Raw genomic sequence first — 25,338 nt, 5'->3', positions numbered from 1 at the left:
GAAATATGCAGTTCCAAACTGTACTAAAATAACAAAGGAATTTCAAACAAACTCGATGAAGTATTTCAATGTTAATATTTTGCAGTGTGATCGTACAGCTGAAATATTCAGGTCAAATCAGTCACTGGTAATTCTCTGAGCATCATGAGCTGCACTTAAATGGAAATACTTGAAAGGGAAATATACAAATTGTTTCATTTTGTAATAACATTTGCGACAACTGAATAATACATGGTGTATTTCAAATTTGTTTCATCTTCGGGGTAAATACAATGTACAACAGGAAATTCTTCTGAAAAAAGAAACACTTTCTTTCAAATTCCTGAGTGTTAGGTTTCACATAGCAACAACTTGAGCACAAGAAGCAGGAAATCCAGTTTTCTACACCAGATTCTCTTCCTTAATCTCTCTTTCTCGATTTCTTATGTTTGTGTTTTTTATGCTTTTTCTTCTTGTGTGATCGTTCGGTCTTTTCTGAATGCTTGTGTCTTTTGGTATCTGTACATTCCTGCTTACTATTAGAGTCCGACATTTCAGAAGAATCGGATTGCTTGTCTTTGTTCTTCTTCTGTTTCTTTTCTTTTTCCTGGAGGGAATCAACCTTTTATTTGCACCAAAGTTGGTAAAACAGCTGCTCTTTCCTTTCACATGAAATGATCAAAACTGCAGAACTCTAAACTGGGGTTATATATTTTTTCAATGCTCCAAACATTACCTATTGCAAGATTGGTATGGTCCAATCCTTGAATATTTAACAGGATCCATAAGATATAGCAGCAGAATTGGGCCATTAGCCCATTGAGTCTGCTCTGCCATAGAATCATGGCTGATATGTTTCTCATCCCCATTCTCCTGCCTTCTCTCCATAACCCCTGATCCCCTTATTAATCAAGAACCTATCTCTGCTTTAAAGGCACTCAGTGACTTGGCCTTCACAGCCTTCTGCGGCAACGAGTTCCACAGATTCATCACCCTCTGGCTGAAGAAATTCATCTTCCTCTCAGTTTTAGAGAATTGTCCCTTGAGTTTGAGGCTGTGGCCTCGGGTTCTAGTTTTTTTCTACAAGTGGAAACATCCTCTCCACGTCCACTCTATCTAGGCCACTCAGTATGCTGTAAGTTTCAATAAGATCCCCCCTCAACTTCTAAACTCCAACGAGGACAGACCCAGAGTCTTTATCGTTCCACATAATACAAGTTTTTCATTCCAGGGATTATTCTTCCGAACCTCCTCTGGACCCTTTCCAAGGCCAACACATCCTTCCTGGGGCCCAAAACTGCTCACAATATTCCAAATGGGGTCTGACCAGAGCTTTACATCCCTGCTCTTGTATTCTAACCCTCTCAATATGAATGCTAACTTTGCATTTGCCTTCCTAACTGTCGACTGAACCTGCACGATAACCTTAAGAGAATCTTGAAGAAGGACTCCCAAGTCCCTTTGAGCTTCTGATTTCCTAAGCCTTTTCCCATTTAGAAAATAGTCGATGCTTCCATTCTTCCCATCAAAGTGCAAAACCTCTCACTTTTCCACATTGTATTCCATCTACTACTTCTTTGCCCACTCTCCTAGCTTGTCCAAATCCTTCTGCAGGTGCCCTGCTTCCTCAATACTACCTGTCCCTCTGCATGTCTTTGTTTCATCTGCAAACTTAGCAACTGTGTCCTCAGTTTCTTCTTCCAGATCATGAATATATGTTGTGAAAAGTTGTGTTCCCAACACGGACCGTTGAGGCACACCACTAACCACCGGCTGCCATCCTGAAAAAGACCCCTTTAACCCACTCTGGCTTCTGCCGATCAGCCAATCCTCTATCCATGCCAGTATCTTACCCTCAACACCATGGGATCTTAACTTATTTAACAGTCTCCTATTCGGCATCTTGTCAAAGGCCTTCTGGAAATAAAAATCGATCACCTCCACTGGTTCTCCTTTGACAAACTTCCTTGTCACCTCTTCAAAGAATTCTAACAAATTTGTCAGACACAATAGATGGCGCCGGAGCATGGTGACTCTCTGTGAACTCTCCCAAACAGATCTTCTTTTTACTTTGTGTTGCCCTATTACGTATTTTCTTTTCTTGTACCAAATTATCTGTTTGAGCTGCTCGCAGACAAATACTTTTCTCTGTACCTCGGTACGCATGACAATAAACAGATCCAAATCCAAACCCCTTGTCAAAGCCGTGCTGACTCAGTCCTATTTTATCATGCACTTCCAGGTACTCTGCAATCTCATCTTTGATAATGGACTCTAAAATCTTACCAATGACCAAAGTCAAGCTAACGGCCTATAATTTCCTGTCTTCTGCCTCCCTCCCTTCTTAAACAGGGGTGTTACATGAGCCATTTTCCAGTCCTCTGGCACCCTCCCTGCCTCCAGTGATTCCTGAAAGATCACCACCAATGCCTCCACAATTTCCTCAGCTATCTCCTTTAGAACCCGGGGTGTAGTCCATCTGGTCCAGGTGATTTATCCGCCTTCAGACCTTTCAGTTTCCCCAGAATCTTATCCTTAGTGGTGGCCACTCACCTCTGCCTGCTGATTGTCCTGGAGTTCTGGTATCCCACTGGTGTCTTCCAATGAAGACTGATGCAGAGTAACTATTCAGTTCCTCTGCCATTTCTTTGTTTCCTATTACTACTTCTCCAGCCTCATTTTCCAGTGGTCCAATGTCTATTTTTGCCTCTCTCTTACCTTTTATATATTGAAAAAAACTTGTTATATTCTTTTATATCACTAGCTAGCTTATACTAATATTTCATCTTCTCCCCCCCATTGCTTTTTTAGTTGTCCTCTGCTTGCTTTTAAAGGCTTCCCACTAATACTCGCCACCTTATATGCTTTCCTTTTTGCTTTTATGCTGTCCCTGACTTCCCTCATCAGCCAATGGATGCCTCGTCCTTCCCTTAGCATGTTTCCTCCTCCTTGGGATGGACTTCTGTTGTGTCTCCCGAATAATCTCCAAAAACTCCTACCATTGCTGTTACCTGCTAGGCTCCCCTTCCAATCAAGTGTGGCCAGCTCCTCCCTTATCCCTTTGTGCAAATTTATGCAATTATAATACCGTTACATCTGATCCTAGCTCCTCCCTCTCAAACTACAGGATAAATTTTATCATATTGTGGTCACTGCCCCAGTTCCCATCAATCATTCACATCAGATCCACTGTTGCATTTTTTCTTAACCTCAAACAATAATGCCTTGGACAGCAAAAGCTTTTCTTTTAAATTCATTTTTTCGGGATGTGGGCTTCGCTGGCTAGGACAGCATTTGTTGCCCATCCCGAATTGCACTTGAGACGGTGGTGAGCTGCCTTCTTGAACTGTTGCAATCCATGTGGTGTCAGTACACCCACAATGATGTTAGGGGGGAGGGAGTTCTGGAATTTTGACCCAGCGATGGTGAAGGAACACGATATATTTCCAAGTCAGGATGGTGAGTAACTTGGAGGGGAACCTCCAGTTGGTGGCGTTCCCAGGTATCTGCTACCTTTGTCCTTCTTAATGACACTGGCCGTAGATTTGGAAGGTGTTGCCTCAGGATGGTAGCACAGTGGTTAGCACAGTTGCTTCACAGCTCCAGGGCCCCAGGTTCGTTTCCCAGCTTGGGTCAGTGTCTGTGCGGAGTCTGCACGTTCTTCCCGTGTGTGCATGGAGGTTTGGTGAGTTACTACAGTGCATCCTGTAGATGTTGCACTGGGCTGCTACTGGGCGTCATTGGTGGATGGAGTGAATGTTTGTGGAAGGGGTGCCAATCAAGTGAGCTGCTTTGTCATGGATGATGTCGAGCTTCTTCAATATTGTTGGAGCTGCACTCATCCAGGCAAGTGTGGAACATTCCATTATACTTATGCCTTCTAGGTGTTGAACATGCTCTGGAGAGCCAGGTAAGTCACTCGCTGCAGGATTCCTAGCCTCTGACCTGCTCTTGTAGCCACACTATTTATATGGCTAGTCCAGTTCAGTTTCTCATAGAATTTACAGTGCAGAAGGAGGCCATTCGGCTATTCGAGTCTGCACCGGCCCTTGGAAAGAGCGCGTTACTTAAACTCACATCGGCACCCTAACCCCGTAATCCCACCTAACCTTTTTCTTTCAACACTAAGGGTAATTTAGCATTGCCAATCATACAATAATTTACTGTGCAGAAGGAGGCCATTCAGCCCATCGAGTCTGCACCGGCCCTTGGAAAGAGCACCCTACCCAAGCCCACGCCTCCACGCTATCCTCGTAACCCAGTAACCCCACCTAACCGGTTTTGGTCACTAAGGGCAATTTAGCATGGCCAATCCACCTAACCTGCATATCTTTGGACTGTGGAAGGAAATCGGAGCACCCGGAGGAAACCTATGCACACACGGGGAGAATGCGCAGACTCCGCACAGACAGTGACCCATGCCGGGAATCAAACCTGGGACCTTGGAGCTGTGAAGCAACAGTGCTAACCACTATGCTACCAAGCCACCTATGTCAATGGTAACCCCGAGAATGTTGACAGTGGAGGATTCAGTGATGGTAATGCCATTGAATGTCAAGAGGCGATGGTTTGATTTTCTCTTATTGGAGATGGTCATTGCCTGGCACTTGTGTGGCTCTCATGTTACTTGCCATTTATCAGCCCAAGCCTGGATATTGTGCGGGTCTTACGTGGGCTGCTTCAGTGAGAGGAGTATCGAATGTTGCTGAACATTGTGCAATCTGCGAACATCCTCACATCTGACCTCAAGTTGGGATGGAGCAGCTGAAGATGGTTGCGCCTAGGACACTAACCTGAGGAACTCCTGCAGTGTTATCCTGGGACTGAGATGACTGGCATCCAGCAACCAGAACCATGTTCCTTTGTATTGGGTGTGACTCCAACCAGTGGAGAGTTTCCCCCCACAAATCCCCAGACGCCAGTTTTGGTCGGGCTCCTTGATGCCACAGTAAATCAAATGCTGAGTTGATGTCAAGACCAGTCACTCTAACCTCAGCTCTAGAGCTCAGCTGTTTAGTCCATGTTTGAACCAAGGCTGTAATGGGGTCAGGAGCAGAATGAACCTGGCAGAAGCCAAGCTTAGCATCAGTAAGCAGGTTACTGTTGATGACCCCTACCATCAAATCAGGTCGCTATTCAGGTGTGACAGTCAGCAATCGCATTTTACATTACAGTTACGGAATCATTTGCAAAGTTAACAATATTTCTGCATTTGTAAGTTATGTAATCGGTGTTACTGTTTTTTTGTACAACTTATGAAAACTTATTCTGTCAAGAAAGGTCAATAATAAACTCCCATTAGCTATAATGGGAGTTTATTAGCTATGGACACCATCTCAGACTAAAGGGACGATCCTTTAAAACTGAGACGAGGAGGAATTTCTTCAGCCAGAGGGTGGTGAATCTGTGGAACTCATTGCCACAGAAGGCTGTGGGGGCCAATTCACTGAGTGTCTTTAAGACAGAGATAGATAGGTTCTTGATTAATAAGGGGATCAGGGGTTATGGGGAGAAGGCAGGAGAATGGGGATGAGAAAAATATCAGCTATGATTGAATGGAGGAGCAGACTCGATGGGCCAAGTGGCCTAATTCTGCTCCTACGTCTTATGGTCTTATAATGTAAATTTCTCGAAATTGGATGATGCTATATTACTCATAGGATTGGATGTACAGTACTTATTGGAGCTTGGTCAATCACACTGGAACAAAATGTTCGTGGGAAAAAGTGTAGCCGAAGAATGGACCATCTTCAAAGCAGAAATGGTCTGAACACCCTTAAGGTATATTCTCTTAAAAAGGGAACAGTAGAGGGCGGCATAGTGGCATGGTCATTAGTACTGCTACCTACGGCACTGAGGGGCCGGGTTAGAATCCCAGCCCTGCTTCACTGTCCATGTGGAGTTTGCACATTCTCCCCTTTTCTGCATGGGTTTCACCGCCCACAACCCAAAGATGTGCAGGGTAGGTGGATTGGCCACGCTAAATTGCCCCTTAATTGGAAAAAAATAATTGGGATTAGAAATAAAGAGGAATTATGAGAAAAAGCTGGAGGCAGGGGGCACGGCTCAGGTATTAAATTAATACTTTACATCCGTCTTTACCAAGGAGGTAGATGCTTCCAAGGACATGGTGACAGATGAAAAAGTTCTAACCCTCGAAGGGTTACAAATACATAATGAGGAAGTGCTGAATACCTACAATGGGGCAAGAATGAAGCTTCACCTGATAGAATGGAACAAAATGTTGCAGGGGAAAGCTGTGGTTACCTTCAAACCAGGGGACAGTCAAGGCATATTCCCTTAAAAAAACAATTAATCTTTGTCATTGTCACAAGTAGGCTTACATTAAGACTGCAATGAAGTTATTATGAAAATGTAGAAGAAACAAATGCAGAGTTCCCTGGAGAAAAGGAGATGGATCTTAGGATAAGGAAGAGAAAATGTGCTTATGACAGGTGTCAGGTAGAAAATGCAGTTGAGAATCAAGAGGAATACAAACGGTTCAGAGGGGAGGTGAAAATATATTAGAGAAACAAAGAGGGATTATAAGAAAACACTTGCAGCCAACATAATCCCCAAGTTTTCTATAGGCATATAAATAGTAAAAGGAGTACGGCCGATTGGGGATCTAAAAGGGAATTTACACATGGAGGCTGGGTCATAGCAGAGGCATTAAATGAATAATTTGCATCCACCTTTACTAAAGATGTAGATGCTACCCAGGACATGTTGACAGATGAGGAACGTCTGTCCCCAGTGGGGTTCAAAATTGAGAATGAGGAAGTGTTGAATAGACTGTCAATACTGAAAGGTGACAAGGCATCGGGATCGGCTGAGGTGCATCAAGGGATATTGAAGGAAGTGAGAATGCAAAATACAGGGGCAGTGGCCATAATCCGGTCATCTCTAGACTCTGGGGAGGTGCCAGAGGACTGGAGAATTGTTAATGTTACGCTTCTGTTCAAAAAGGCTTGGAAGGATATCCCCAGCAATTACACTCAGTCAGTTTAACATCCGTGATAGGCAAGCTTCTAGCAACAATGATTCAGGACAGAATTAGTGGCAATATGGAAAAATGTCAGTTGACGAGGAAGAGCCAACATGAATTTCCTACGGATAAATTGTGTTTAACTAACTTGTTGGAGTATTTGAGGAAGTAACAGAAAGGGTTGATGAGGGCAATGCTGTTGATGTGATGTATATGGACTTTCAAAAGCCTTTAAATATAGTGCCATACAACAAATGTGTCAGAAACTTTATCGCTCATTGAATAAAAGCAAGGTGAATACAAAACGGGCTGAACAATAGGAAGCAGGGAATAATGGTCAATGGATATTTTACAAGCTGGAGGAAGGTTTGTAGTTGTATTCCCCAGGGGTCAGTGTGGGAGGCAATTTCAAAGTTTGCAGATGACAAACATTGTAAACTGTGAAGAGGACATTGTAGAACTTCAAAACGACATAGACAAGTTGGAGTGGGCAGATATGTGGAAGATAAGGTTAAGCGTGGAGAATTGTGATGTGCTGCATTTTTGTGGGATAAACATGGAGAGACAATATCAAATAAGGGATAAAATTCATAAAGGGGTGCAGTGCAGAGGGTCCTGGATGTTTATGTGCATAGATCACTGAAGGTGGCAGGACAGGTGGAGAGAGCAGTTAATAAAGCCTACAGCATTCTATGCTTTGTAATAGGGGGCATAGAATACAAGATCAAGGGAAGCTATGCTGAACTTTGATAAGACACTAGTTAGACCTCAGCTGGAGAATTGTGTACCATTCTGAGCGCCACCCATTCAGAAGAGAGAGAACCCATTGGAGAGAGTGCAGAAAAGGTTGACACGAACGCTTCCAAGGATGAGAAGCTTCAGTTATGAGGATAGATTGGCGAGCTTGAGACTGTTCTTCTTGGAGAGAAAAGCTAAGAGGATATTTGATAGTGTTGTTCAAAATCATGAGGGGGGGGGGGCTTGAAAGGGTTAATCTAACACAAGCTAAAAAACAAAATCACATAACCTGCTAGTTGCTTAATTCTCAAGGACAGAAACCTAGCGATGAGAAACCAGTTGTTTCAGCTCACACGGTCTACAGATAGCATTCAAGGACCGGTGCTATATTAATTATAAGGAGGATGGATTCACAGAGTTCATACACAAAAATTCAACTGATCATCATCCAGCTGCAGTACATATGTCCACTCAGAAACGGGACAATAACAAGGGAGTATGATACACCCCTAGTCAGGCATATCTTTATCTTACTCATGTCTAGCAATTATTAGATAAGTAGAGAAGAATACGTGCTTGGCAATATTATAATTAAACTCTAAGTGTCGTCTGGCCAGTTGGAGAGTGAGGAACATTATAGTTGAATTGTGTGACACTCCCGTAGCAGGGCTAGGCAGAGCAGATAGGAAGAAACTGTTCCTACTTGGAAAAGGATGGAGAATGAGAGGGCACAGATGTGATTTGCAAAACAAGCAAATGTGGTACGAGAAAAAACTTTTTCAGACAATTGTTCGGGTCTGGAATGTGCTGCCTAGAAGTGTGGTGAAGGCAGGTTCGATCGAGGTACTCAAGAGGGCATTAGATGATTACTTGAATATGAACAATGTGCAGGGTATGGGGAAAAGGCAGGGGAATGGCACTATGCGAGAAGCACATTTGGATAGCTGGTGCAGACATGACGGGCCAAATGGCCTCCTTCTGACTGTAACAATTTTGTGATATCTGGATAACAAAGCCATCCTGAGGTGTTAACCTTACCAAGTTGAAAGGATATTCCATGGGGCATACATTTTCTTTTGTTAATAGCTGTTTCAGAAGTTAGTGGCACAGTTATTTTTACCTGCAACTAATCTAGCGTTATGTGGAAGTCATAAGACCGCAAGACACAGCTGTCTTTTACTTACATTAAGCAGTGAACCTTAAAACTGCATTGCACTGCAACACAGGTTATCTGCACAATAGAAGCAAATATGCTGATAAATGTAATAATTAGGTGCATATGCGTATATGTGGAGACGAGAGGGAAAGGAGATTTCATGCCTACCATTTCTTATCCCCTCTCTAGTTCTCTCAATCAAAGTATTAAAATGGAGGGGGTGGTTCCACAGGGGTTAGAAGTGCTCCAATACCATGTCTACGTGGCCATTCATGTGTGATCACAGGCAGTTACCACCGGTAGGCTATTGATTATAAGAGGCATCATTGTCCAGCTGAGCGCATGTATTCGACCACAGGTCTTCTTGTGTGCTTAAAAGGGACTTGGTGTGTCAACTGACCATCGTAGTTTAAAATGTACTTGTAATCTGTGTTAATCTTAATAGCCACGTGTAATTATTAAGATGGGGGGGGGGGTTAAAGGAGTATTGAATCATAAATTTCTTTCCCTTGTTCTTAAAACTAATTAGTGGTCCTGTGACTGTTCCTGCATGCTTTATAAAAAAATGTATAAGTTTTTTAAAAAATTTAGAGTACCCACTTCATTTTCCAATTGAGGGGCAATTTAGCGTGGCAAATCCACCCAGCCTACACATCTTTGGGTTGTGGGGGTGAGATCCACGCAGACACAGGGAGAATGTGCAAAAAATGTACAAGTTAAGGCTTTGCGAGCCAGGGTTCCATTCTGGGATCTGCCTGTCTAGTTATGATATATTTTTAAAATAAATTTAGAGTACCCAATTATTTTTTCCAATTATGGGCAATTTAGTGTGGCCAATCGACCTACCCTGCACATCTTTGGGTGGTGGGGGTGAAACCCACAGACACGGGAAGAATGTGCAAACTCCACATGAACAATGACACAGGGCCGGGATGCGAATGTGGGTCCTCAGTGCCGTAGGAAGCAGTGCTAACCACTGTGCCACCGAAGCATATATCATCAACTGGGATAGTAACGAAACTGTAAGTCTTGCAGGATTACAAAACATGGAGAAAAAGGTTATTGGATGCTAATTAGCAAACATTTGTTGGGCTATTTTGAAACGTGGAGATCAAGTCATCAGATGCTGAATAGCAAAACGTGGCCTGGGATTTATTGGTAAATGGTGAGTTCTGCCCAGCCTTAAAAAAGCCTAAGTGGGGTACTGAACAAAAGATTTGGGGCACGATTCTCCCAAAAAAATTCAAAGTTAATTTGTGGCAGGTTTTTCAGGGAGTTTACCGCCGACTCAGCCGCGAGTTCCCCACCGCTATTCAATGCCACTTAAGTCACTTTTTTGGCCCCTGGGGAGTTTCTCACTGGTTTAGCCCAGACTTAGAATTTTTTTTTAGCACTGGGAGGCTGAACTCCGAGATCGAGCCTCCATTTTGAAAGGGTGCCCCGATCTCTAAGTGAGCTTGTGGGTCTCCCACCCCCTAGCCTTGGGCAATGTCACCCTCCACACATAGGCACTTCCCCCCACCCCCCACCCCCAAGTGAGGACGCCTCGCTATGGGGTCCCTGGGATCCCTCCTCTTCAGACCCCCCCCCTCCCCCAAGCTATCGTACAGCTCCCCCTCCCTTTTATGACCCCCCCAGCCATCACTCAACCAACCTCCTGGAGGCCCTACTTACCTGCCCTGCAGTCCCCCATCCTTAAACCCCCCCTCCACCCTCATTGGAAGTGCCGCCCTGGCACTCGGGCATCCTTGCACTGCCACCCCTGGCACCCAGACAGTGCTCCTGCCAGCTTGGAATGACATCCTGGCACCTTGTCAGTGCCATCCCGGCACCTTGTCAGGGCCTAGATGCCCAAGTTCAGGGGGCGGGTCAGGGAGCCACCCTGCACTTACCCTGACCACCCACGGGTGGCCAATGGCCCGTGAGACCTGCCGGGTGCCGTTCTGCCTGGTCCACTTTTGTGTGGACCAACATTGATCGGCGCCCGGCTGCAGCCTCCCTGGGGACACTGCAGAATCTAGGGAGACCAGTGAATCCCGGCCAGGTAGGTCATAAATAGGTTTATGACCTGCTTCCGTGAGCGTCATTCAGTCCCACCCATTTGGGGCAGAGTTCCGATTCCGACATCTCGCAGGACGTCGGAGAATTTGACGAGGCGCGGAGCCTGTCGGAAGGCTCTCTGGAGGTCCCTCCTGACATTCTCTGGCCGCATTGTGCTCCCACTTGAGTGCAACATGGCTGGAGGATCGCGCCCTTTGAGTTACTGTGAGGTATATTGTCTAGATTAGAATCCAAAGTGGCATTGGAAATTGCGAAGACTGTCCCAAAGATGGAAGATGTAACTCTGACTGGTTTACAGAAAGTAATCAAAAGTCAGTTAACTGAATTGGCAGATTAGAATTGGGATTACCTTCAGGGACTAAGAAAGCTGAGGTAATTGAAAGAATAGTGAAACATTTAACACAGGTAGCAAGGTGGTTAGCACTGTTGCTTCACAGCACCAGGGTCCCAGGTTCGATTCCCGGCTTGGATCACTGTCTCTACAGAGTCTGCACGTTCTCCCAGTGTCTGCGTGGGTTTCCTCCCGTTGCTCCGGTTTCCTATCACAAGTCCTGAAAGACGTGCTGCGAGGTGAATTGAACATTCTGAATTCTCCATCAGTGTACCCAAACAGGTGCCGGAATGTGGCGACTGGGGGATTTTCACAGTAACTTCATTGCAGTGTTAATGTAAAAATGAAATGAAAATTCTTGAACTAGAGATGCAAGAAAAGTAAAACATTGAGATGAAGAAAAAGAGAGATCTTTTCAAAGGGTACTGGAAATAGAGAAGTTAGCAATGATGAGGGGCATACATAGGGTGGCTAGGAGGGAACATTTCCCTTTCATAGAATGGCCAGTAGCCAGGGGGTATAGATTTACAGTAAGGGGCAGGATGTTTCGTGGAGATGCGAGTAAAAATATTTTCACACATAGAGTGGTTGGAATCTGGAGCTCACTGCCTGGAAGTTAAGTAGAGGCTGGAATCCTAACAACAAATTTGATTTAAAAAACAAAAGGCTACGTGTAAAGTGCTGAAAAATGTGATGAGAGTAGATAGGTGCATGATGACCGGTCCGGCCACAATGGGGTGAAGGGCCTCCTGACATGCTGCAAAAACTCTATGACTTTATGAAAGGGAAAAGGAGAAAGACAGGGGGCTGTAATCTCCACCGGCAGGATGCTCCGTTTTGCCGGCAGCCCGGGAGTTTCTAGACGGCGTGGGGCTGCCCCACAATGGGAAACCCCATTGACCAGCCAGCGTAATGGAGCACCCCACCGACGGGGTAAAACAGAAATGTGGCGTGGCGGGGCGGAGAATCCAGCCCAGAGCATTTCAGCTTTAAATGAGTGAAGTTAAAGCAGAGACACCAGAGGAGGTTGAGGAAGGATGTTGTTTTAGACATGACCCTAGTGGGAAATGTTTCAAGTTATGCAAACTCCATCAAAATTTGTGGAAAAGGATGTGGAAGCATTCTTTAGGCCAAATTCACCGGCCGTCCGCTAGCAGTGAGATTCTCTGGTCCCACCCGGCAGTGCACACACGGCCGCAGGTTTCTCGGTGGCATGGGTGGTGTCAAGTGGCGGCAGTAGCGACTCCCACCAACAGCGAACAGCGCACCAAATTCGCTGGCCTCGCTAGTAGCGGTAACGGGGTGGACTCGCACCGGAGAATGCCGGCCTTTATTTCATTGGAAAACGTAGCTAAACAGATGAAATGGCCAACATTAATTTGGGCATTACATTAGCAAAGCAGACTTGGAGGTAGTGGTCGTGAGGTGTATGCATTTTTGTCAGAAGAACTACCCGTAGGTTATGATGTGGCAAAGAAATCTATCCTTGGTGTGTATGACCTGGCTTCTGAGGTGCACAGGCGGAAATTTCAAAACACACAACACAGCCTGGACAAACTCGCATTGAATTTGAGAGAGTGAAGCAAAGTCATTTTGACCGTTGGATAGGGGCGTTAAACAGGAACTTCCTTTGGTTATTAGAACTCATGTTGAGGAACAAAAGGCTAAAACCGCGAGATAGGCAACAGAGTTAACTGATGATTACAAACTGGTCCATGGAACCAAACCTCGTTTCATCATCCTTTTAAACACAAGAAGGATGGAAAGTGAGTAAAAGAAAACAAATTGTAAGAAAGAGATGGAACAGTTGGAAATGGTTAGGAAATCTCACCTCAGCTCAAAAAGGAGGGTGGACGTGATAGTTCAGCGAATTTAAGTACTGGTGAAGGAAGTCAGGCTATTGAAGGTTCTGGATGTTTTATTTCAAAGGGAGACGTTTTCATTTACTCGTCAAACAAAATAAGTAAAGAAATGAACATTTTGAGAGATATGGGAGTAGATCAATCATTGATGGTCGCTGCTGATAACATGTCAGCACAGTGGATAGCACTGTTGCTTCACAGTGCCAGGGACATGAGTTCAATTCCCGGCTTGGGTCACTGTCTGTGAGGAGTCTGCACGTTCACCCCGTGTTGGCATGGGTTTCCTCTGGGTGCTCAGGTTTCCTCCCACTCGTCCCGGAAGACGTGCTTGTTGGGTGAATTGGACATTCTGAATTTTCTCTGTTTACCAACAGGCACCGGAATGTGGCAACTAGGGGATTTTCACAGTAACTTCATTGCAGTGTTAAAATAAGCCTACTTGTGACACTAATAAAAATTATTATTATTATAACAATTACCTGGCGGGTTGCATTCTGGTGAGGACAATGCTCACAGATGGCTGTAATTATAGGTTAAGTCTACGTTCACTAAATAATTACCTTCTTTTTCTTCTTTGGAGGCTGAAGCTCAGATTGACTGGAGCAGTCAGCTGCTACCACCTCATCATCAGGAACTAGACTGTACTTAACACCTCCAGGCTGCATGAAGCAGTCTTTCGCAAAATGTCCTGTGAAAGAAAACAAAGTTAACTCCAAGTGTGAAGTGGTGATGCACTCACATTAAATGCAAACTGACTTAGTGCAATGGAGTCATGTAATGTGAGATTTGTGTTAAATACAATTGTCTGCTGAACACAAATTATACAAAGTAAACGCGACAATTGGTCTATTTGATCAAGGAGGCCACTGGGTCCAATCCTGATATGAACGATGTATTTCCGAAGTATCCATAAAGGCTGGAGGGGTGGGAAAGGGATTGGCTCCTGAACAAGAGGAGGATAAAGGAAGCACTTCAAAGGCATCCTGAAGGTCTACCTCAAGAAATGCAACATAGACGTCAATGCCTGGGAGATCCTAGCTCAGAAGAGAACTACTTGGAGGAAACTCCTCATTGAAGGGATACTCAATGGCAAGAGGAGGCCTGGAAGAGGGGGCCCAAAAAAGGAGTCTGAGAAAGGAATACCAGCGACCGAGAACAATTCCACCTCACGGAAACAAGTGTGCGTGCTGCGGGTCTAGGATTGGGTTCATCAGCTATGCAAGAACTCACAGAACCCATGACCAGTAACACAGAGTTTCTTAGGTGGACAATCATACTAGTTAGTGAGTGATCGTTGAACAAGAACATAACCTAGCTAATTTTCCCTTCTTAACCTCAGATCAGTGTCTTCCATATAATGTGGTGGAAAAAGCAAAGAATTGGCACCTTTGTGGTAGGTTCTGCCATCAATGGAGGAAATGTTCCACTTTATTTGGGTGGCACAGTAGCACAGTGGTTAGCACTGTTGCTTCACAGCTCCAGGGTCCCAGGTTCGATTCCCGGCTTGGGTCACTGTCCGTGCAGAGTCTGCACGTTCTCCCCTTGTCTGCGTGGCTTTCCTCCGGGTGCTCTGGTTTCCTCCCACAGTCCAAATGGACTGGTCATGCTAAATTGGCCTTAGTGTCCAGAAAGGTTAGGTGGGGTTACTGGGTTACAGGGATAGGGTGGAGGTGTGGCCTTAAGTAGGGTGCTCTTTACAAGGGCCGGTGCTGCCCATATACTACAGCTACGATGCATTTCCTTTCTCAGGTAAGTAAAAAAATATTTGAAAAGGAGAAATAAACCCATTTATCACCCCGCTCAAAATTTACAAGCCATTCACTTCTACCTAATTGACTTCAGCTATAATTTACCAGAACCAAGGGCGAACTTAATTTAGTTTCATTTTTACAAACGCCCAACAGAAAATGAAAACAATTATGCGTGCATTACACACCTTTACATCCACATTTTTTACAGACCGTGTTTAAGACAGCTTCGAGTGTTATCTTCTGCCCTGTAAAGTCCTTGAAATGGCGCTTCCTCCTCTCATCCTGGCTGTAAACCAAATCACATGTTGGAATTAATCCACCGTGCAAAATCGATTTTATTTTATTTATAGGAGCAGTTTCTTCCGTCTGCAAAGCTATTAAGAGGTGATTTAATTGAGGCATACAAGATGATCAGAGGATTGGGTAGGGTGGACAGTGAGAGCATTTTTCCTCAGATTGTGATGTCTAGCATGAGGGGGACATAACTTTAAATTGAGGGGAGATAGATATAAGAGAGATGTCAGAGGTAGGTTCTTTACTCAGAGTAGTAAGGGCGTGGAATGCCCTGCCTGCAACAGTAGTGGACTCACCAACACGAAGGACATTCAAATGGTCATTGGATAGACATATGGATAATAAGGGAATAGTGTAGATGGGCTTTAGAGTGGTTTCACAGGTCGGTGCAACATCGAGGGCCGAAGGGCCTGTGCTGCGCTGTAATGTTCTATGTTCATTTTTGTGTTAACAAAAATGTGGCAATGCAAATGCAGAACTCTATTCATCCTTTCCATTCACCAAATTACTTGTTTTGACTACAGGAAAGTTTAAAAAAAAAACACATTGTGTGGGAGAAGGATTCAGTATCTGCAAAATATGGTCAAAAGCCTTGAGTTTTGGGAAACCAAGCAATAGATCATAATGTTAGTGTGCAAGTCTTTCACGATTATCATACTGTGTTTGATATAAGGAAACAAGTAAAAGTCATGAACAAAAACACATACTCAAGAGCAACGTTATTGGGATCGAGGTCCTTCCCTGAGCCTTGATTGACAGCCTTCATTGAAAGAGAAAGCTTGACTTTGCCATCCTTTACCTTTTATTAAAAAAAGCTTGGTTTTAATAATAGCCAGATACAGACATGGTTCATTTAAAAAGAAACCTGCTGTAGCAACATGCAAACGTGTACAGAGCAGGGACGTTGCAATTTAGGGAAGCAATGCCTTCAGGGTGATAGCCCTCCCGCAACCCCTTCCATGCCCATATACCAGCTTAAAACCTGTTATGTCTCTGACTTTATCCAGATCTGATGAAAAGTCACTGACCTGCAACTTTAAGTTTGCTTCTCTCTCCGTACACATTGCCTGACATGTTGAGTATTTCCAGAATTTTGTTTTTATTTCAGATTTCCAGCAGAAGAAGAATAAAGGGGAGGTTCTGTGACAGGTTGGCAATCAGGAGAGGTTAAAGGACAGAAGGGATGATGGCGCAAGCAACATGGGATGGTAACGGGATACAGAAAGAAACATAACATGGGTTTAGAGGGGGCGTGAATGGGAAAAGCAGCAAAACCATTACCAAGAGCTGCCGTCCAGATAAAAGAGGTGCCATGATTGAGTGCAGGCTCTGGTTGTGACTAAGAGCAGCTGATTTTAACTGCGGAATGGTCAGGGCCCATATACAAGAGCCAGTTTTATCTGGTTGTGACGAAGAGCAGCTGATTCTAGCTGTGGAAAGGTCAGGGCACATATACAAGAGCCAGTTTTATCTTTTGTCACAGTGCATTTTCAAGAGGCTGTCAATTAATTATTTTGCTAATTTTTGTTTTTCATTGGTACTCAACGATATGGTGAAAATTAAAAATATCACTCAAAAGAACCACTTTCCACCCGTGGTGGGGCTGCTGCATGGAAGGAAACAGTAGTTTACTCTCATGTTATGGTAAGTTTTGTGAAGAAATCTGTGTTGAAGACTGACAGGCTCTAGCTACTTCCTTTGCGATACGGATGTTCAGCAATTTAACAAGGCAAAGTTCCTGATATGAATTTGTGTTTGTCATGTAATTTCTCCTGCATTCCTGATCCATTATCACATTCCTTAAATTTTGTTCCTCCCTCACCTCTCCCTCTTCCTGCTCAAATCCTGCTAAGATTTCTAACCGTTACAAGTTCTGATGAAAGGTCACCGACCTAAAGAATTTGGCTCTTGCTCTGCCTCCACACATGCTGCCTGGTCTGAGTATTTCCAGCATTTTCAGTTTCCATAAAAATGCTCATATTTGAGAGGGTTTTTACCAGCACTGTGAGAAACGACATTGCTCATCCATTTATAAGCAGTATCTACCAATGTGATATATTGCACATTGTGCAAATCTTCCCCGTTGACCAGCAGAGCAAAGGAACGGAGGAAAACAAATCTCAGAATCACATGCAGCTTTGCGAAAGTCTCAGGATAGCTTCCGTACCTCTTTGCCAATTACTTTAACCCAGACCTTTTCTCCAACATCAACAACCTCGGACGGATTATCCACCCGACTTGCTGACATGTGCGACTTGTGAACAAGACCTGCAAAGCAAGACAATTATTCAGTGGTTACATAAGAACACAAGAACTAGGAGCAGGATGTGGTAATTCAGCCCCTCCAGCTATTCAACACGATCATGGCTGATCTCATCTCGGCCTCCTTTCCATCTTGCTGCCTGCTCCCCATAACCCTTCATCCCTCTACTAATTAAAAACCAATCTATCTCCTCCTTAAATTTGTTTAGAGTTCTGCCGTCCACTGCACTCTGGGAGAGAATTCCACAGATTCACAACCCTTTTGAGTGAATTAATTCCTCATTTGTTTTAAATCTGCCACTTCTTAGCTGAATTTTCTAGATTGTTCAACAAGGGAAATATCCTCACAATGTCCACCCTGTCGATCCCCTTCAGCAACTTATATACCTCAATTAATGTTCCATATGCCTTCCTTATTACCTGCTGCACCTGCATAGCGACTTTCTGCAATTCATGCACTAGGACACCCAGAACCCTGTACACTAAAGCATTTTGAAGTTCTCTCCATTTAGGTAATAAGATGCAGACCAAAATGGATAACCTCACAGTTATCCATCTTCAATTCCATCTGCCTCACCTATCCGGTGTGGACTCGATGGGCCAAATGGCCTCCTTCTGCACTGCAAATTCTACGGCTATCTATTTGTAAATAACTTATTCCCTCAGGATTGGACCCGGACAATTCCCACACCACTCATTGACTATTTAGTCCCGCTATGGCACATCTCTCTGCTCTATTTCTATTTTTTATTTATCCTGCTGAGCTTGTTGACTTGAATTTGGAAGAGCAAGCTTGGAAAAGTGACAATTGGTGGAACACGTTGATCAGGTGCTTTATGAAACAGAAGGCTCTGTAGCAGGATGTGAGTTGTGCAGAAGGGTCATTGGACTCGAAACGTTAACGAGTTTCTCTCCACAAAGATACTGCCAGACCTGATGAGTTTATCCAGCATTTTCTGTTCTTATTTCAGATTTCCAGCACCTGCAGTATTTTTCTTTTATTAAATATCAAATGTTGTAAGAATCAGAACAATAATGACATAAGTTTATCACTATACTGAGAGTGGAAAGGATTTCTGGAGCTTAACAATGCTGTCCGCGCTGAGGACCGGGTTCGATCCCGGCCCCGGGTCACTGTCCATGTGAAGTTTACACTTTCTATCCGTATCTGTGTGGGTCTCACCCTCACAACTCAAAGATGTGACGGTTAGGTGGATTGGCCATGCTAAATTGCTCCTTAATTGGAAACTATTTTGAAAAGGATTTCCAAAATGACCCAACTGTGTCCACACTTTAAAAAAGAGATATACATAATGTATATAAAACTGCTGCAATACTACACCTTGCCGTTTACAATCGGGAATTTTGATAAATGCTCCATATTCAGTTACAGATGCAATCTGAAAAATTAATTTGAGCACAATTTTTTTTCCGGCCAATAATAACAGAAAGATGTTTCATATACTTAAACAAAGAATGTATATACCTCGCCCTGGAGGGTAGTGTACATTTCAGGCAAGCCCTCCATTCTTACACAACCTGCAGCACATGAAGGAGAGAGAAACAACCTTGGAAGATTTGTGAAACGATGACCATATTCCTGGTAAGTTTACTGATTTGTATATTCTTCTCACTCTCTATCAGGAAGATCTAGATGGAAAAAAACAGAATTTTAAAAAATATCTGTGGATGTGGTACAACGCTGCCAAGGTTGCATTTCATAGATATTGGAGTTGCAAGGCAGTATTTTTCAACTTCTGCTTCTTGTAAGTTATATATTAAAAAAACACCCTCCAAAATAAATCAAGGAAGCAAAATTGCAACGACCAATGAGAGAAAAGGATTTTCCCCACCGAGGGACAATGTAAATAAAATAAATGATCTTTATTGTCACAAGTAGGCTTACATTAACACTGCAATGAAGTTACTGTGAAAAGCCCCTAGTCGCCACATTCCGTTGCCTATTCAGATACACACGCAGGGGGAGAATTCAGAATTCTCTCAGCTGGTACAGGAATTGAACCCACGCTGCTGGCCTTGTTCTGCATTACAAACCAGCTGTCTAGCCCACTGAGCTAAACCAGTCCCCTTAGCATATCCAATCCATCTAACTTGCACATCTTTTTTTTATTAGTGTCACAATAGGCTTACATTAACATCGTCACAGAATCCCCTCCGAATTGTTATGTTTCAATAGATCACCTCTCATTCTTCTAAACTCCTGGCTTTGGCAGCAATTATGAAGTTAGCACTTTGTTGAAAAACCCAGTGGCACCACATTCAACATAGATGAATTTTTCAAGACTTTTTAAATAAAACTTCCCATTGATTGCAATCTGGGGTGAATCATCAGTGCACCAGAAGAGGCAGTGCAGAAAAACTGACACCAACTTCTGGATTTGTGTGTGTGTGTTAGTGTTATTCTGCACTCGCGTGAATCCCAGAAGTTGCTGTCAAGATTCAATGCAGTTATAACAGGGAACACAGAATGTTTCACCATCAACTTTGCAAAATCTGGGCAATAAATGTTCAAGGACAACTCATCTGTCACAACCCAATTGAAATGATGGTGAAAGGAGGCTCCTTCAACAAGCCCATCTCACGATCACCGAACATACAAACATGCGAATTAGGAGCAGGAGTACGCCACTCGGTTCCACAATTCAATACAATCATGGCTGATCGGACAGTAACTTCACCCCCCCCCCCCCCCCCCCCCGCATTCCTGCCTACCCTTCATGACCTTTTACTGTCTTGCATATCAATAAACTATCCAGCTCGCTTCATCTGTTTTAAATGAGCGACCTCTTATTTTTAAACAGCGACCCCTAGTTCTAGATTCTCCCAGAAGAGGAAACCTCCTCTCCACATCCACCCTGTCAATATCCCTCAGGATCTTAAATGTTTCATTCAAGTTGCCTCCTTCTCCACTCCAGTGGCTACAACTTTTCCTCATAAGACAACCCACACATTCCAACTGAAACCGCCTAACCTCAAACAAGCTACAGTGCAACCTGGAGGGAATCTATATTTTCAAAGTGCCCCTAACATAATGATGACTGATGCACAGCTCAGATTTTCCTAAACTGTGCGGGGATTTGCCCTCCTGTCCCACATCCAGATGTATGGACATTCATTCCGCGCTGCACTTATGAAGTCCAAGAATAACATAGTGCTCATGAACAGATACAACCACAAGTACTGCAGCATTGGCTGGCACGACTCTTTTCCCTGTTTTGACAGGTTCATGGATGGGGAGAGAGGTGTCAGGAAAGGAAGGCTAGGGCGTAGTTAGAACTGTTGTCTGACGGTGCCGAAGACCCGGGTTCGATCTCGGCCCCGGGCCACTGTCCGGGTGTGCACATTCTCCCCGTGTCTGCATGGGTCTCACCCCCACAATCCAAAAGATGTGTAGGGTAGGTGGATTGGCCACACTAAATTGCCCCTTAATTGGAAAAAAAAGAATTGAGTACATTCAATTTATAAAGGAAAAAAAATGAAAGGAGGGCTCGGGGTGTCTGACCCTCTTGCGAGGCTAAACAATCTCAGGATAAGGGGCAGATTAGTTAGTACGGAGATGAGAAATCACTTCAGTCAAAGGATTGTGAACCTTTGGAATTCTCTGCCCCGATGGGTTGTGGCTACTTCATTGAATGGATTTAAGGCTGCGATAGACAGATGTTTGGATCCCTCTGGGAATTAAGGGATTATGGTGAGCGGGCGAGGAAATGGAATTGAAGCCCCAACATGAACCACAAATGGATTGAATGTCAGAGCAGAATCGAGGGCCTGTATAGAACATACAGTGCAGAAGGAGGCCATCCAGCCCATCGAGGAGGCACCGGCCCACCCAAGCCCCCACTTCAACCCCATCTCCCTAACCCAATACCCCCTCCTAATTGACACTAAGGGCAATTTAGTATGGCCAATCCAACTAACCTGCATGTCTTTGGACTGTGGGAGGACACCAGAGCACCCGGAGGAAACCCACGCAGACACAGGGAGAACGTGCAGACTCCACACAGACAGTGACCTAGCGGGGAATCGAACCTGAGACCCTGATGCTGTGAAACCACAGTGCTAACCACTATGCTACCAAGCTGCCCAAGTATGATCTACTAGTGCTCCAATTTCTTGTGTCCCTGTGTTGGTGCTCTGGGCAGAGCTTGGGGGGGGGGGGGGAGGAGTGAAAGAGGTCTGGGCAGGGAAATGGGCATGGCAGAGAGGGGGCAAAGCAGACTGCTCAATGGTCTCGTTAACATCTCCCTCCTCTGGAAGTCTCTGCAGCACCACCGTCTCCCCGACCCCCAGGGAAATAGCCCTTACTCTTCCCCTTCCCCTCCCACAGAGTTGGTCACCGTGGCCTGCAGTATAACTGGAGTCCAGCAGCTGCACTTTACACATACCAGCTCCTGCAATATGACCGCAGCCCAACCCGCAACTCCGGGTCAGTCGATCAGAAAATCCACTCCACTGTCGGCAAGGGAAAATTAGTGATCCACAACCCGGACCCGCGACCTCCCCAGCCAGCGACCAATAGAAAGAAGCTTTACTCAGGGAGGAATCGCCTACCACCTGATTGACCGCTGATCTGTCCAACCGAAGCTGGGATCGCCATCCGCACCGCCCACTCGGACGTGATTGGCGGGTGGAGTAACCAATGGGGGTGGAGGGAGGTCATGGCAACGGCCTGGCTGGTTGAGCAATGAGGAGCCGCCTTGTTGGGAGGTGGCCGGGATCGGGCCTCACAAACCAGTTTCCAGGCTGGAGGTGGGAAATGGTCACGGAGGAGGGGAGCTGGGCCGAGCAACTGGGGTTGCGTCTCCCCGAGGCGGGATTGGGAGGGGGGACTCGAACCGCTGGCCACCTGCACCAGGCGCCTGATACATAGAAACTAGGACGGTGTGACACGCAGGTTTCCTAAAACGATACCTGGACTACGGGGGCTAAATTATGAGGAGAGATTACAAAAATTACACCCGTTTCCCTAGAATTTAGACGGTTAAGGGGTAATCTGATTATAGTATTTAAGATATTAACAGAGAAACACAACGTAGATAAAGATACATTTTCCACTGGTTGGAGATTCTAAAACTAGGGGCCAAATGTTAAAATTAGGGTTGGTCTGTTCAGTAGAGATGTTGGGATGAACCTCTTCACTCAAAGGGTGGTAGAGATTTGGAACTCGCCCACAAACAGCAGTTGAAGCTAGAACAGTCACATTTAAATCTGAGACATAGATTTTTATTTAGCGAAGATATTAGGGATAAAGGCAGGTTTATGGAGATAGGCCACAAATCAGCCGCAATCTCATTGAATGGCAGGACAGGCACGAGGGGATGAATGGCCTTCTCATGTTCCTATGACCCCACTATATAGAAATTAAAGTCATCCATAATTACAGATGTCCATTTATCGCACGCATCTCTAATGTCCTAATTAATGCCAATCACCAAACAGTTTGGAGGTTTATATAGAATCCAAACTAATGGTTTTTGCTCCTTGGTGTTTCTCAGTCTTTGGTTCCATCTGGCTGTTTGGGCCTACCCAAGGCAGGGACTGGGATCTCGATACAGATTCTACATTCAACCCTGTACCAGGCTCCTGTTCCCATGGGGCACTAGATCATTTACAACAGATGAATATGGTGCCTGATGCCTGTATACCCCAAGTACCTGACCCCATCACCACCCCAACGCCATCACCAGGCACCTGATTCCCCCCAGCATCAGGTACCAGATGCCACCTGGCAACAGGTGCTTAACCCCCTACCTGCACCTGGCGGCAGATCTGCCTCCTGCATTTGTTAGTGTGAAAATATGACTCAGATCTTACACAATTATCACACTGGCTTTTATGTGGAACCCTTACACAATTATCACTGCATTTATATCACTGCATTTATAAGCAAAGTGCGGAGAGAGTCAATGGCACTGCAGTGTCGAGGCTGAAATAGGGTTAGAAGTACCAGGGTAGCTGCTGCGGCTAGTGAACTTAGGCTCCATCTGGCCGTTTGGGCCTACCCGAGGCGGGGACTGGGATCTTGAACCGCCTCTCCCCACCAGTAAAGTCGCCATAGACCCAGATGACCATAGGCTGCTTCCTCCTTTGAGGGAGAGAGCTGACGGGTGGTGATTTAAAAAAACTTTTTATTCAAGGAATTTTCAATTTTACAACATACAAAAAAGACAATCAAGTTCACACAATTTTTATAAAATTACCGCCACTGCCCAGTCCCACACTTATCCAAAAATCACCCCCACCCACCAAGCCATGCTACTACCCAGTCCCGTTTGCTGACGACAACCAGCTCTTTTTTAATGGCATCCACCTCGAAAAGAACCTCTCCTCTGACCCTCTAATAGCATATAATTGACTTTTTTTCCAAATGCAAGAACCCTGACAAATCCCTCAGTCATGGCGACGCCTTAGGCAGCGCTGATGCCCAAGCAAAAGCCACTTCCAGGTTATCAGTGAAGCAAAGGCCAGGACGCCATGAAGGTCTGGCATGTCCCAAAGCCCAAAGATCGCCACCCATCGGCACGGCTCCAATTTAACCCCCAAAATCTCCGACATTCTCAAAGAAGGACACCCAGAACTTGACCAACATCTCCTTCCCCTCGTTTTCTCCCATTAACTAGCATCTCTACTAGCAGGGTGACCCCCACTGAAAAATGCAAGTTATTTATTCAAAAATCCACAAACAGCCCCCTTACCTGAATCCAAGTTTAATATTGAACTTTACACAAATACAGCCCCACACCCACTCCCTCACCCCCAACATTTCCAATGTTATGAAAAAAAAACATAACCCAGATACAAGATTAAAGACAAAACAAAATATGTGGATTACATCAGCAAGAAAAATAACAAAACCAACTAATTCATTCAAACTCCCCTCAGCAATGTTTCTTAACAAAGTCATTCACTTCCCCCAGCTTTTCAAGGTAATCGTCTCTGTTTCCAAATGAGACCTTCAGGCGAGTCTCATTTTGCCGTCTTGACTTTATTAAACCTGCTCGCCTTTTGGACATTTTTGCCCCAACATCATGGGAAATTCTGACGGTGTGGCCCTCCCATCTGCATTCTTGCGTTTCCTTCACCCACCTCAGGATCCTTTCCTTGTCCAAGTAGCTGCGGAGTCAGACTATGACTGCCTGTGGAAACTCCGCTGTTCTGGGCTTCTGTCACAATGAACAGTGGGTTCAGTCCACTATGGGAGAGTTTGCAAGGACCTCCTTCCCCACCAGCATCCTGAACATCTTTGCCAGATAGTTTGTGGCATTCACACCTTGTATGCCCTCCGGCAGCCCAACGATCCTCAAATTTTCGCTTCTGCAGTGATCCTCCATGTTGTTGACCTTGGCCTTCAATGTCTTCTGCCTCTCTGCCAGCAATGCCACCTCTGCCTCCAAGTAAGCGCTCTGATCATCATGATCCGAGACCGTCTCTTCCGAACCGCTGAGCCCTCCTCCAAACGTTGTTCCACGCTGTCCAGAGCTGCCCAAATTGGCTCAGTCACCTTTGACAAATCATCTGTGACCGCCTGCACCTGCTTCCTAAACCCCTCTGCCAGAATTTCCACTAGTCTCTCAGTTGTCCACTGAGAGGGCAACAACAATACAGAGATCTCGACCATTTTCTCCCCATATGCGACACAAGGGCCTTCTGAGTCAGACACGGACCCCTTACTTAGTCCTCGTAATGTAGCTCCAGACATCCTATGCTGAAGGAGGATTCAAACTCTCCAACTACACTACTTTTCACTTGACAGCACCCAATAAATGGGCAAAAGGGGTCAAAAACCAAATCCCTAAGCAGTGCAACCTCTCACTTCATGGCCATCACCGGAAGTCTGATTGGTGGTGAATTAACCGGAGGATCAGCACACCTCAGGTGAGGTGAGGGGTAAGGTT

General features: G+C 44.9%; 1 protein-coding gene across 1 annotated transcript; it reads right to left on the bottom strand.

The window, feature by feature from the left end:
• Positions 1-56: 56 nt before the first annotated feature.
• Positions 57-21,962, bottom strand: zcchc17 (zinc finger, CCHC domain containing 17). Its single transcript, XM_072475560.1, has 8 exons — positions 21,829-21,962; positions 18,909-19,072; positions 18,765-18,822; positions 17,328-17,428; positions 15,868-15,959; positions 15,052-15,152; positions 13,676-13,803; positions 57-586 (listed from the first exon to the last, which is right to left on the bottom strand). The coding sequence occupies exons 2-8, from the start codon at positions 18,948-18,950 to the stop codon at positions 401-403; spliced, it is 708 nt and encodes a 235-aa protein (XP_072331661.1). The 5' UTR covers positions 18,951-19,072; positions 21,829-21,962; the 3' UTR covers positions 57-400.
• Positions 21,963-25,338: the final 3,376 nt, after the last annotated feature.

This window comes from Scyliorhinus torazame, chromosome 14, assembly GCF_047496885.1.
Source record: "Scyliorhinus torazame isolate Kashiwa2021f chromosome 14, sScyTor2.1, whole genome shotgun sequence".
NCBI classification, from domain to species: Eukaryota; Metazoa; Chordata; class Chondrichthyes; order Carcharhiniformes; family Scyliorhinidae; genus Scyliorhinus; species Scyliorhinus torazame.
This window is presented reverse-complemented; position numbering and strand designations above follow the sequence as displayed.